The sequence below is a fragment of the Hyaena hyaena genome, unplaced genomic scaffold (genome assembly GCF_003009895.1).
Source record: "Hyaena hyaena isolate Hyena2069 unplaced genomic scaffold, ASM300989v1 scaffold_116, whole genome shotgun sequence".
In the NCBI taxonomy this organism is placed as follows: Eukaryota; Metazoa; Chordata; class Mammalia; order Carnivora; family Hyaenidae; genus Hyaena; species Hyaena hyaena.
In genome coordinates this window covers 1,421,155-1,435,540 of record NW_024080748.1, presented here as the reverse complement: position 1 = coordinate 1,435,540, position 14,386 = coordinate 1,421,155, and the positions used below count along the sequence as shown (strand labels likewise).

At 37.9% G+C, this 14,386-nt stretch overlaps 1 protein-coding gene and 1 pseudogene across 1 annotated transcript in view; one reads left to right on the top strand and one right to left on the bottom strand.

Annotated features, from left to right (window-relative positions):
- LOC120234812 (L-lactate dehydrogenase C chain) overlaps window positions 1-11,582 on the bottom strand; it is a 42,483-nt gene extending 30,901 nt beyond the window's left edge. Inside the window, exons 1-3 of the mRNA XM_039236814.1 lie at window positions 11,443-11,582; window positions 11,023-11,157; window positions 5,383-5,500 (exon numbers count right to left, since the gene is read on the bottom strand). Coding sequence (XP_039092745.1) covers window positions 5,383-5,500; window positions 11,023-11,148 — 244 coding nt within the window. The 5' untranslated portion in view covers window positions 11,149-11,157; window positions 11,443-11,582. The remainder of the gene's footprint in view (window positions 1-5,382; window positions 5,501-11,022; window positions 11,158-11,442) is intronic.
- LOC120234813 lies at window positions 1,503-1,667 on the top strand (annotated as a pseudogene).
- Window positions 11,583-14,386: the final 2,804 nt, after the last annotated feature.

The window sequence follows — 14,386 nt, the reverse complement described above, 5'->3', positions numbered from 1 at the left end:
TCACCCCCACACAGTTGTACCATCTATCCGTATTTAAACAACATATTCAGTGTCACCTTTTTTTGAACCATAAGATATATATTACTTTAGCTAAATATGATATAACTGATATTTATCCATGTTAACTGTCTGTAGTTCATTCACTTTCACTGCTGGATAATATATACTACTTAGTATTAATATTCAGTGAATTGTTTCCAGTTTGGGGCTTTCACGTCATATAGGCGTCTGGATGGCTCCGTTGGGTAAGTGTCTGACTCTTGATTTCAGCTCAGGTCATGCATTCACAGTTCATTAGCTCTGTCTGCACTGACAGCCAGGAGGTTGGGATTCTCTCTCCCTCTCTCTCTGCCCTTCCCCCCCTCACACCTTCTCTCTCAAAATAAACTTTAAAAAATCACAACCCGATACATTCTCGTATCTGTATTCTAGTGCACATGTGCAAAATTTCTCCTGGGAAGACATCTAGGAATACAATTTCTGGGTTGTGGAATACGTTCATACTCAACTTCCATGGGTAATGACAAACTTTTTGAAAAAGTGGTTTTACTCCAATATATTCCTACATGTCATGCGTGAGAGTACGTATTGTTCCACATCCTGATACTTAATGATTTATCACACTTCTGCCAATCTAATGGCTGTGAAATTGCTTATTGATATGCTTTTTATTTTCCTTTCCTGGGTTACTATTGATTGTCTTTTCATATATTTATAGGCCATTTGTGTTTCTTCTTTTGTGAAATGTTCAAGTCTTTTAACACTTTTCTGTTTTTTAAGTTTATTTGAGAGAGAGAGAGAAAGCACACGCACACGAGTCAGGAGGGGCAGACAGAGAGGGAGAGAGAATCCCTGACACGGGGATTGATCTCACAAATGGTGAGATCATGACCTGAGCTAAAATCAAGAGTCAGACACTTAACTGACTGAGCCAGCCAGGCTCCCCTCCCCATTTTTGTGTTGGGTTATGATTATTTATTTTATTTAGTATAGGAGTACTTTTATTCTAAACACTATTCTTTTGTCAGTTGTTTATGTTGCAAATATCTTCTGTAAGTTTATGACTTTCTCTTCACCATTTTACAGGGTCTTTTCATAAACACAAATTATAAACTTTATGTTCTTTACTTTATATTTGTACTTTTTGTGTCTTTGTGTTTAAGAAATTCTTCCCTACTCGAGGTCATAACGATATTCTATATTATCTTCTCAATAGAAGTTCCAAAGTTTTGTCTTTCACATTTTGGCTTTTAACCAACCTGGAATTAAGTTGTCTGTGTGTTACCCGATACAGTTTCGATTTTAATTCTTTCCATAAAAATAACCATTGCCATGACAAAAATTTTTTTATAAGTCCATACATTTCTCATTGACCTACAATATGATCAGTGTTAAATAACAATCTTCATCTCTGCACTTAATTCATGTAACTTGATAATGTCTTGATATCTGGTAAAGCAAGTTCTCCCCACCTTGTTCTTTTGTTCTTTTGTTTCATCAACATGGTGAAACTAAGCAAAGAGGCCAAGCAGAGGCTGCAGCTCTTCAAGGATGGCCAGTTTGCCATCCACTGGGGTTTTATTCCTCTTGCGATTTACCAGGGATTTTAGAGGAGTACAGAACCTGCAATGCCTGAACCAACTGTTTTGAACCTACTTTGGGGATAAAAGACTATTTGGTCATCTGGATTTGGAAGCAATCAATGGGCAGGAACAACATAAAAGGCGTGCACTCTAACTTGGATAAGAGTACATCATTCAGACATTCACCAGTTAGAGGGCATAGGCTTCTTACTATACAGATACATCAGTGGCAGAGTGGAACCTCTACTGGATTATTTATGATAGACTGCATCAAAATAAAATTTTGATGATCAAAAAAAAAGAGTCTCGTCTATGGGTGCTTGGGTGGCTCAGTCAATTGAGCGTCCAACTTCAGCTCAGGTCATGATCTCACAGTTTGTGGGTTCAAGCCCCTCATTGGGCTCTCTGCTGACAGCTCAGAGCCTGGAGCCTGCTTTGGATTCTGTGTCTCCCTCTCTCTCTGCCCCTCCCCTGCTCGTGCATGCACTCACTCATTTTCTCTCTCTCTGTCTCTCTCTGTCTCACACACAAAAATAAACATTAAAAATAAAAGTCCTCTTCATCACACTGCCCTGCTTGATTAAAAAAAAAAGTCTATTCTTGGACATTTGAATTCCTAAATGAATCTTAGAATAAATTTAGTATATACAACAACTGACTTTTTAGGGTTTTGACCATAGTTACAATATAATGTATAATCAATATGAAAAGAGTGGACACCTTATAATACAGAGACTTTTATGTACAAGGTCTATCTATTTAGGTATTTAATATAGTCCAGTGAGGTTGTATTCTTTCCTGTATAAAAGCTCTTAAAGATATTTTGTTAGATATATTCACATGCACTTCCTGGTTTTGATGAAAACATAATAGCTTTAAATTCTTTTGCTTGTTCTTGACACATAAATACAATGGATTCTTTATTAATAGCTTTGTGTCCAACATCCTCACTAAACTCTTAGTTCTATATGTTGTCCCTCTTTTGTTCTTTTTTCCATTACCTTCTTTTTGATTCATTATGTTTTTCTAACTTTACTTCTTCCCCTTTAGTACTTTAGAAGGTACATCATTTCTATTCTTTTAAAGATTGTCACAAGTTACAATATGCATATTTAACTTAGCCAAGTCCAAAGTTAATCATCACCTTCCCATCTTCCCTAATGACTAAAGAACTTAGAACATCACTTCATTCACCACTACTACCTTTCTTCAGATTTATATGCTATATTTAAAAATTTTTAATCCCATAAGACACTATATAGTCTTACAAAATTTATATTTATTTAGATTTGTCCTCATTTTTACCATTTTCTGTGCTCTTCGTGTTTTGCATCTCAGATGAGATTTTTCTTTCATCTTAAGTATACATTTTTGCATTTTTATTAGCGAAGCTCTGATGGTAACTATCTTAGCCTTTGTCTAAAAATGTCTTTATTTTAACCTTATTCTTGAAAGATATTTTTGCTGTGTAGAGATTCTGGATTGACACTTACTCCCAGCACACTAAAGATAATATTTCAGGGGTGCTGGGTGGCTCAGCTGGTTAAGTGTCTGACTTCAGCTCAGGTCATGATCTCATAGTTTGTGAGTTTGAGCCCCACATTGGGCTCTGTGCTGTCAGCATGGAGTCTGTCTTGGATCTTCTGTGCTCTTTCTCTCTGACACCCTCCTCCCAGCTCATGCTCGCTCGCTCTCTCGCTCGCTCACTCTCTCAAAAATAAATTAATTAAAAAAAAATAAAGATATCATTTCATTGTATTCTGGTTTCACTATGCTATGGATAAGTCAGTTACTGTCTCCCTTTTCTGTAGGTAATTTGTCTAGTGACAATTTTTTCCTTCTCTTTGCCTTTAGTGTTCTCTAATTTCACAAGAATTTGTCTAGGTAGGATTTTATATTTATCCTTCTTGAGTTTATTTGCCTTCAGTGTGTGGGTTGTTTTTCATTAGTTCTCAAAAATCATGGGTGCCTTGCCTTAGTGGCTCAGTAGGTTAAGCATCCAACTCTTGATTTTGGCTCAGGTCATGATCTCACAGTTCATGAGTTCGAGCCCCGCACTGGGCTCCACACTGACAGCATGAAGCTTGCTTGGGAATCTCTCTCTTCCTCTCTCTCTGCCCCTCCCCCACTCACACTCTCTCTAAAAAATTGCTCAATCATACATTCTTCAAACATTTCCTCTTCCCCATTCACTTTTCCAATTAAATGTACATGAAACTTTACCACTCTATCCTGTATGATTCTTAGCCGGTCATATTTTCTACTTCTTGCTGTTGTCTGTGTAATTGTCTAGACTTATCATTTCTCTCTTCAGATGTGTCTGCTCTATTATTAAACCCACTGACTTTTTTTTATTTCATTCTATTTAATATTTAGAAGTTATATTTGGCTATTTTTAAAATCTGGTTGTTTTTTTATAGTTTCCTGTTTCATACTGGTATTTTCAAGTTTGTCCTTTATTTCTCTAAAGGAATAACCATAGTTAATTTGTAATTTGTGTTTCATAATTTCAGTTTCCAAAATTTATCGTGGCCTTTTCAGTTAGCTCTGCTGGTTCTTGCTCATGCATTTTCTTTGTAGGTTTAATTATTCCTACAGTAAGATGTTCATTTGGTGGTGGTGGGAGGATTTTATTTGTGGAAGTTCTCTGAGGTCTGAAATAAAGTGGGTTTCTTCCAGAAACTATCTTAAGTCCTATGACTGCTTGAGGTTTTTTTGGAATTCAAATAAGGGACCACTGGTGGCTGCAAATTCTTAGCCACTATTTCCCTCCTTTACTAAGGCAACTGACACACTTGGTTTTACTGTCAGTCCCCAGAAGTAGGGAGAAAGGGATTATTTCTAGGTCATCCTTATATCAAGGAATTGGCAAACAAGGGCCAGCAAGCCAAAACTGGGGAACCACCTGTTTTAGTAAATAAAATCTCATTGGAACATAGCCACACCTACTCACACATTGTTGATGGCTGCTTTACAATTACAACAGCAGAGTTGAGTAAGTTTTGACAGAGACTGTATTGCCCACAAAGCCTAAAATCTTTACCATCTGATCTTTTACAAGAAAGTTTACTAGGGGCTCCTGGGTAGCTCAGTTGATTAAACCTCTGACTCTTGATTTTGGTTCCAGTCTTGATCTTACCATTCCTGAGTCTGAGCCCCACGTCAGGCTCTGTGCTGAGAGTGCAGAGCCTGCTTAGGATTCTCTCCCTTCCTCTCTCTCCGCCCCTCCCCCATTTGTATTTGCTCAAAAATAAATAAATATTTTTTTAAAAAATTTTTTTTAATGTTTATTTTATTATTGAGACAGAGAAATACGGCATGAGTGGGGGAGGGGCAGAGAGAGAGAGAGAGAGAGACAGAGATTCCAAAGCAGGTTCCAGGATCTGAGCTGTTAGCACAGAGCCCGACACGGGGCTCAAACCCATGAACTGTGAGATCATGACCTGAGGCGAAGTTGGATGCTCAACCCACTGAGCCACCCAGGTGCCCCATAAATAAACATTTTTTAAAAATAAAAAAATTAAAAGCATTATCCAATATGACACATAAAAACAAATGAATAGAAAAAGGAAATAAACAAAACCATTAACAGAAGATATTTTGATTTTTTTTACATTTTTAAATACTTTTTCTCAGTTCTTTTTTTAAAATTAACCCTTTAGGCAAAAGTTAACCTTTGAAACTATATGTCCTAATGAAAGTGTTGCTATTTTAATTTTATATTTATAGATATCAGTATGGTAAAATTCATTACTCTTTTTTAAAGCTCTGAAAAGAACTCTATAAAATTTAAATTAACCTTTTCCTGACGTAATCTTTGAAGTACTAAAGAAAAGACTGCCATGCTGAAGATCCATCGCTTCTCCCTTCAGTTTGTCTGCTGCAACATCAACAAGGGTAAGTTCATCAGTCAAATCCTAAAATACATCAAAGTTTTGGATAATGTGATCTGAAGAATGTTCCTATTTCAGTTTTAGAAATATGAGTAAAAATTTTGTGTGGTTACCTTATAATCAAAGTAGAGTTATATTTTAATAGATAATTATATAAAAATGATAGTTTGTGAATATGCATAGAGTAACCAGAAGTCAAAGTGAGTGACAGAATGTAGAAAAATTACTAAATGCTTTGCCTTCATATAATTTTTAAATTTTTAGAGAGTTTTTTCCCCTACATCAGATAATAGTTTTAAAACAATGAAAAGGTTTTAAATTTTTTCAAAGGACATTATTACATTTAACTTTTATGCCCAGTTTTTGAATTGGCTGAAGTTGTTTTTAGTATGTGTCCTTATGGCCAAAATAGAAAGGTGCCCCCTGTGGGAACCCATTTCATGTGGTTCAGCACAATACATTTAATGTCAGATCTCCAACCTAGGGGGAAACAGGCATATAACCAGCCCATAGCTCCCAGTCAGCCATGCAGTTACGGAGCTAAACAATGAATACACTTACACCATTCTGTTTTTTTACTTTCAGTACCATATTCAATAAATTTTGTGAGATATTCAACACTTTATTGTAAAATAGGTTTCGTGTTTCATGGTTTTACCCATCTGTAAGCTAATGTAATTGTTCAGAGCATGTTTAAGGTAGGCTAGGCTAAGCTATGATAGGTGGAATAAGTGTATTAAATATATTGTCAACTTAGGATATGTTCAACTTATGATGAGTTTTTGGAATGTAACCTCATCATAAATCCAGAAAGATCTATATAGTCTTCCTTTAATTCTAATTATTCTAATTTGAATTCAGTTTTTTTACCAAATGAAAAAAACACAGAACTGTATAGAAGGAAATTTTCCCCCTCAGATTCCAGTGGCTAGATTCCTAAGATGAGCAGTAAGGGAAAGGGATCAAAGTCCCTATTTACTACTGTCCTCTGAACTTTCTGGAAAACTATAGATTCTAAAACATACTAAATTATGTGTTATATATATCAGGAGTATGAGGAAGATAAGGAGTTTCACCCAGAAGGATCACATATCACTTCTAAGCTAATTGGTAAGAAAACCAGATCACATTCATGGATTCATTTTTTTACATTAGTCCATTTATCTGTCTGGGTATGAACAGGAAAACAGAAACCACTCTAAGCATTTCAACAGAAAGTATTTAATACAGGGAGCTGATTAGACAGCTGTTGGAGGGCTGAAAAGACAAAAAGGGAACATTTGAGGTAACCCAGAGCTATGAAGCTACTAGCCCTAAGACTGGGAACAAAGAGAAAGACTAAAGGAGGCACTTCATGGAGCCAGGTTCAGACCTCTGGAAGAGGCAAAACCTGGCTGCTGTTGATACCACTGAAAGAGCAAAATGAAGCTGGGTAGTCCAAAAGAAACTAGAATCTAGAACCAACTGCTACCACTGAGGCAAAGGGGGCTACAGTGACCAACACAACAAATAGGAAGAAGGTGGTCATTTCTCCACTCCTGCCTTCCAATTTCATCTAATGACCCCTATTGGCAGAACCTAACAAGCTGCCCGCTGGTAAAGGAGAAAAAGATTATGCTGAGATCCAGCACCAGCAACACAGAGTAAAGAAAGTTGGATTTGGAGCTGAGTGACCATAACTTAATAACCAACACAGCCTGTTTTTAAATTATATTTCCAACTTGAATTATCTCTCTTCTTAACAAGTTACCAGACAATTCTCTTATCAAGGGAATCTTCCCAGCTCCATTTGTCTTGACTGTTAGAGGCAGAACTCAAATAATCCCTAAAAATTTTTTTTAATTTTATTTATGTCTTTATTTTATTTTGAGAGAGAGAGGCAGAGACAGAGAGTGAGAGGGGAGGGGCAGAGAGAGAGGGAGACACAGAATCTGAAACAGGCTCCAGGCTCTGAGCTGTCAGCACAGAGCCTGATGCTGGTCAAACCCACAAACTGTGAGATCATGACCTGAGCCGAAGTTGGACGCTTAACCAACTGAGCCACCCAGGCACCCCAAAGTTTTTGTGTTTTAAGAATTAACTATATCTATAAGTCATTTCTCAAACAGACTTCCAAATAGAGAGTCTGGGTTTGTTTAGTCTGTTAGAATTTTTTAAGGATAGTTACGAGCATCGCAAGATCTCTTCTCCAGGAAGTTCTAGAATAGCCATAGTAAGGTAAGAGAATAGTAAAGTAAAAGTAAGAGAATAAAAAAAATCAATCTAAGGAAAACTGCTTTGGCCACTTTATTCTCTACATGACAAGGAAGTAGGCTGTACTGCTATGCTTTCAAGTCTACCTTTCAATAGGGGTGCCTGGGTGGCTCAGTTGGTTAAACATCCTACTTTGGCTCAGGTCATGACCTCACTGTTTGTGACTTCGAGCCTCACATTGCCTCTGTGTGGACAGCTCAGAGCCTGGAGCCTGCTTCAGATTCTGTGTCTTCCTCTCTCTCTCTGCTCCTCCCCTGCTCATGCTCTGTCTCTCAAAATTAGTAAATAAAAATGTTTAAAAATTTTTTTAATAAATAAAGTCCACCTTTCAATGATACATGCAGGTGTCATGGTATTCATTACAGCCCATATGCCCCTTGAAGTCAATAGACTATATAACTACGTATATTTTAATATCTGTCATTACTTTCCATTTATCCCACAATGTGCATCAATGTGATCTGGGTATTTCCAGTGTACTATGGATTCTAGTAGGAAATAAATTGCCTCCAACAACTGACCTCTCACAACTGGAGTTCTGAAATTTCTTGATGTCTTTGAGGAATCTTTATTTGATTCACTGTACTAAGCACTGAATAAATTATTTTTTTAAGATTTTATTCTATTTTATTTTTTTAATATTTTTATTTATTTCTAGGAGAGAGAGAGAGACAGCGTGAGCAGGGGAGGGTCAGAGAGAGAGGGAGACACAGACTCTGAAACAGTCTTTGCTCTGAGCTGGCAGTCAGCACAGAGCCCGACGTGGGGCTCGAACCCATGAACCGCGAGATCATGACCTAAGAGAAAGTCGAATGCTTAACCGACTAAGCCTCCCAGGCGCCCCTAAGATTTTATTTTTAAATAATCACCACACCAACGTGGGGCTCTCATTCACAACTCCAAGATGAAGAGTTGCATGCTCCACTGACTGAGCCAGTCAGGCACCCCATTCAATAAATTCTTTATATCTGCAAATTCACACCCTTCAGTTTTATAATTTTTCTTTTATCTCTTGAATAATTTTCTTCTCTCTCTTTCTTTTTTCTACTAGAAACGTCAACGAGTTACTGGACCTCCTCATCAGCCCTCTAATTTCATCTCTTTTCTATATTCCATCTTTGACGATTTGCTTTCTAGCAGCCCAGTAGAAGTAATAAGGGTTCCTGCCTCACTGTCCAAAATGTAGATTTTCACCTAATCCTACTGCCTTCAATAAGATGCCCATCTTTACTGTCCTTGATGCCTTGAGCACAGAACATGCCTGATAAAATTATCCAAAGGATGTACTACTTCCCCTTGCCTTCTGGGGTGTGAGAAGCAGTTACTTGGTTGATTTAGGTGCAGAAGGGAATCTGGTGGTTTTCCTTCTCATCATATAAACTTTGGATCAATTCTCCTGTGTTTTTTCCATCCTCCACGTTGTGAGGTAACTGGTACTTCCAATTCCTAAACCTTTCTTGGGGCTCTGGATCTTAACTGGCTTGGCTTCTTGTCATCTCTCTCTCCCAGTTTAAAAAAAAAAAATTGTCTAGATAACATAATAAAGCTTTTAAGATCACAGGATCTGTGTCCAGATTGCCAAGGTTTGAATTCTAAACCCTTCACCTACTAGCTACTTGACCATGGGCAAGTTACTTAATATCTATGTTTCAGTATTTTCATGGAGATGAAAACAGTACATACCTCCAAAGGTTGTTATAAAGATTAAATAATATCTTTAAAACATTTAGAGAAGCAAAAGACTTGTACACTGAAAACTACAAAACGTTGCTGAAACAAATTAGACACAAATAAATGGAAAGACATCGCATGATCATGGATTGGAATTCCTAATATTGTTAACATATTAGGAATCTGTCAACATACCCAAAGCAATCTACAGATTTAATGCACACCCCTATGAAACCCCAATGGCATTTTTAAAAAAAATAGAAAAATAATCCATGCTAAAATTAATATAGTATCCTAAAGGACTGCAAATGACCAAAACAATCTTGAAAAAGAATAAATTTGGAGGTCCCATGCTTCTCAAATTCAAAACTTATTGCAAAGCTATAGTCATCAAAATAGTGTGGTATTGGCATAAAGACATACAGACCAATGGAATAGAGAAACCAGAAATAAACTCTCACAGGGGTGCCTCGGTGGCTCAGCTGGTTAAGCATCCAACTCTTGATCTTGGCTCAGGCCATGATCTCATGGTTTGTGAGATTGAGCCCCATGTTGGCCTGTGTACTGACAGCACAAGAGCCTGCTTGCGATTCATTCTCTCTCTCTTTCTCTCTGCCCCTCCCCTGCCTTCATGTGTGCTCTCTCTCAAAATAAATAAACTTAAAAAAAAAAAAAGAAACTCTCACATATATGGTCAAATGACTTTTGACAGGAGTGCCAAAAACCATTCAATGGAAGAAAGGAGAGTTTTTTTCAACAAATCATACTGAAATAATTGGATATTTACATGCAAAAGTATGAAGTTGGACCTATACCTTACACTATATACTTAATTAAAAATGGATCAAAGATCTAAATGTAAGACCTAAAACCATAAAACTCTTAGGAGAAAATAGAAGGGAAAAGATTCATGACATTAGATTTGGCAATGATCTTTGGATATGAAGTACATGCAACAAGAGTAAAAATAGATAAATTAAACCACATTACAATTTTAAAATGTGTATCAAAGAACATAATCAACGGTGTGAATAGAAACCATGGAATGGAAAAAAAATTGGAAAATAATGTATTTGATAAGAGATTGATATATAGAATATGAAAAGAATTCCTACAAGTCAACAACAAATAAATACCATGATTTAAAATAGGCAAAAAATTTGAATATACTTCTCCAAAGAAGATACACAAATTGCCAACAGCCACATGAAAAGATGCTGTGTAAATAGAAAGGAAAATTAAAGGACTTCCATTATTATTTTATCAAATTGGTACTTTGATAATGAGCATGTAATACTTAAAAATAATTTTTAAGTATACACTTCTGGGAAATGCGATTTTCACCCATTACTCTTCCAGAAACGCAAGGTATGGAATCATTTAAACAGAATATTAACAAAATAATGCAATAAACGTGTCTCCTATGAGTAAATTTAAGTAGTCTAGCAATGCCTGACATATGTTAAACTTCAGATAAAGGTTTCTTAAATTATGTCAAAATCAGATAAGTGAATACATATTTGCTATCAAAGGATTAGCCCTACAACCCTGAACTCATCAACATCTACAAGTCCTCAAAGTTCTGACGTGATTTTCAGCCACAGGGTAGACTTCTTACTTACCTTCAATAAGATGCAAATAGCAGAAGCCATGCCTACAGCTCCAGTTCCGACAATGGTGATCTTAGTCTGGGGGATCTTATCTTCCCCAGTTAGATTCTCAATAAGCTTCTCCTTGACAGTAGACATTTTGAGAACCTGATAGGGATAATGAAATTTCAGTGGAATCCAACTCCCTAAATTGATCACTCTCATAGGTATCAATGTGCTAACCACACCTAACGCCTAAGGACCTACCTATTGGGTTTGCAGGATATTGGAGCCAAGGGTGGGAGAAGCGAAAAAGGAATTTCCCAGTCAAGGGGTGTGGAGAGGTAAAGCAAGGGTCAGTCTACCAATCAGTAGTAGGGGTTGGGGAACCAAGAAGCTTTTATTTCTCTTTGCCCTCAAGCCACCATTTTCACCCCAATACTAGATACTCACAAATGCTTTGCCTGGTACCACTTAGCCAGAAAGCGCAACGCACCGCCTTTAAGGAAGATTAAAAAAAAAAAAAAAAGTAACATCAGAAGAAAAACATCAACGACAGCTGAAGCGCGCAGCCCTGTGACGGTTACTCTGGTTACTCTCGGGACCATCCCCAAGCGCGACTCCCTTTCGTCAGCACGCAAGCTCCGCCTCCCGCGGGCCCAGACGTAGGCACCTAGGCAGGCACTTAACGGTGCTTTCCACCTGGGGAGCTTTCTCGAACTTCTGGGGTTGAGTCCTTGGTGTCCCAATGAAGAATCCTAGGCGTCCTTGAAGAGTGGGAAAGAGAGGGATATTGGGAATACAGTTTCATTTCTTTCTGCCAGCCTAGACCTGGGATTGAGTTTAGTGTCGAGTTTTTGGAGACCTCGGGTCACACTGGGGAAAAGCCCTCTTGGGAGCATCTCATTTTCTTAACAGGTGTGCCATCATAAGACCGCGTCCTGATGACATAGGTTCCAAACTGCTTCCAGATAACTTGCCTCTTTCTGATAGGGCATGCTGAAAGGAACTGAGCCCCCAAAGATTAAGAATTTAAGACTGGGCTTGGCAATGACGAACCTGAATTTTAGTATTTTTTGATGTACTTTATCACACCCGAGTGCATACATTTATCTGCAAGAATTTAAAGCATTGAGCCTCTTGGGGCGCCTGGTTGACTCACTCGGTTGAGCGTCCGACTTCAGCTCGGGTCATGATCTTCCGGTTTGTGGGTTCGAACCCCCAGTCGGGTTCTGTGCTGACAGCTCAGAGCCTGGAGCCTGTTTCAGATTCTGTGTCTCCCTCTCTCTGATCCTCACCCAGCTCACTCTCGCTCGCTCTCAGAAATCAAACCTTTTTTAAAAATTAAAAAAGAAATAAAACATTGAGCCTCCAAAACTTCAGGACAGAGGGCTGAAATAAAGTTTGAATTAAAGTAGTAATGAGGGACACCTGGGTGGTTAAGTCAGTTGAGTATCTGACTCTTGATTTCAGCTCAGGTCATGATCTCACTTTGTGGGTGTAAGCCTCAAGTCAAGCTCCACGAGCCTGCTTGGGACTCTCTAAATAAAAATAAATTAAATAAATAAATAAACAAACAAATAAATCAAACAATCAAACAATAAATAAAACATAAAGTAGTAATGGAAAAGAAAGGCCATGTCGAATTTTCTAAGGGAGCACTTAATTTATACCATGGGAAGGGGAAACAACCTCCTTGGTCATCTTCTGTTGAGTATTTGCACCTGAATCCTTTTCCACTTTCTTTTTCAAAGCCTATGTAGTTCAGACCATGCAATCAATCACCCTGCTTAAAACCCTTCCATGGCTTTCCATTACACTTAACCAATTTTTACCACAACCTAAAAGACATTCAAGATTTGGCCTCCTAGCCCTCCAACTTCATCTCTGGACACTCTCACCTCACTCACCTCCAGATTTTGCACAGCTTTTTATTGGCTCAGGACTTTTTGCTGTTCCCTGTATTTAGAAAGTTCTTGTGGCACCTGGGTGGCTCAGTTGGTTAAGCATCCAACCTCAGCTCAGGTCAGGATCTCACGGTTTGTGAGTCTGAGCACCAAATCAGGCTCTGTGCTGACAGCTCAGAGCCTGGAGATTGCTTCAGAGTCTATGTCTCCCTCTCTCTCTCTCTCTCTCTCTGCCCCTCCCCTGCTTGAGCATGCTCTCTCTCAAAAAGAAATAAACATTAAAAAAAAAAAAAAAAAGAAGAAGAAAGTTCTTCCCCAGCCCTTCTCAAATCCTTGTTTTCGGTTTGGAACATAAATGGCACTTCCTCTAGCTTTCCTTGACCAGTGTTTCAATTACCATTACCTTGTCACATCCCTCCTGCTTCTCTTATGGCACTTTTCACAAACTACCAGCCCCAAGAAATAGGTTCCCTGTAGCAGACAGGAGAAGCAGCCACTGTTGGTCCTGTACTACTACTTCCTTCCACAGCAACTCTCCGTGTTTGCACCTCATTCACCAGGAGGTTAAGAGAGAAACACTGCTGGTGTGGATGATCATCTGGTGGCAGAAAAAGGTAGTGACCAAACTCCTGATCTGTGTGAAGAAAAAGGCTCTTCATTCATACCTACCTGAAGTGCAGGGCTAGCCCTTGAGGTCCTCTGGCCTGAGTGTGCTCACTGGGTAGCTACAATCCAAGCTAGCTTAGCCATTGTGCTTGATTGTTCAGCAATGTAAATACAAGAGGGCCAAGATCTGTACATTCCACCATCTGCCCAACTATAGTACAAATGCGGTAAAGAATTCCGAAAGAGCATGGCTTTGAAGTCCTGATACTTTGGCAATATGGGCTTTAGTGAAAAAAATATATATATCGATCTATCTATATACATTTATATGAACATATATATGTATATATATATGGAAGGAAGACTATGTTCTGAACATCCCATTTGCTTCCCCACTACTGGCATCTTGTGTTAAATGGAACGAAGGCATACTTAATCCACTTCTCCAAGGTTATTAAAACTAAAATGAGATATTACATTTTAAAGAATCAAGACTTTACAGAGTTGGCCCATTCCTTGCCTAGGGAAGGAAGATACAAGGTGATCCTGAGATACTTTTTTTTTGCCAGAAAGTAAGGAAGCTTTACAAGATTAAATCTAAAAATTCACAAAAGATTAGGGTAATAAATCTTTAAGCATTATTTTTCAGTCATGTTGGTATTGACTAATTTACTCTATCAGATATGAAATTAATAAATGTAAATACATTTTTTTAAAGACTAAAAGTTGCCTCAAATTTACATGAGGCCAAAGGCCTAAGTACAGGTTTCTTTTTGGAGTAATTAAAAAGTTCTAAGAGTAGGTAGTGGTGAAGGTTGTACAACTATATGAATCCACAGAATTATATACACTCCTTTAAAAAATTTTTTTTAATCTTTATTTTT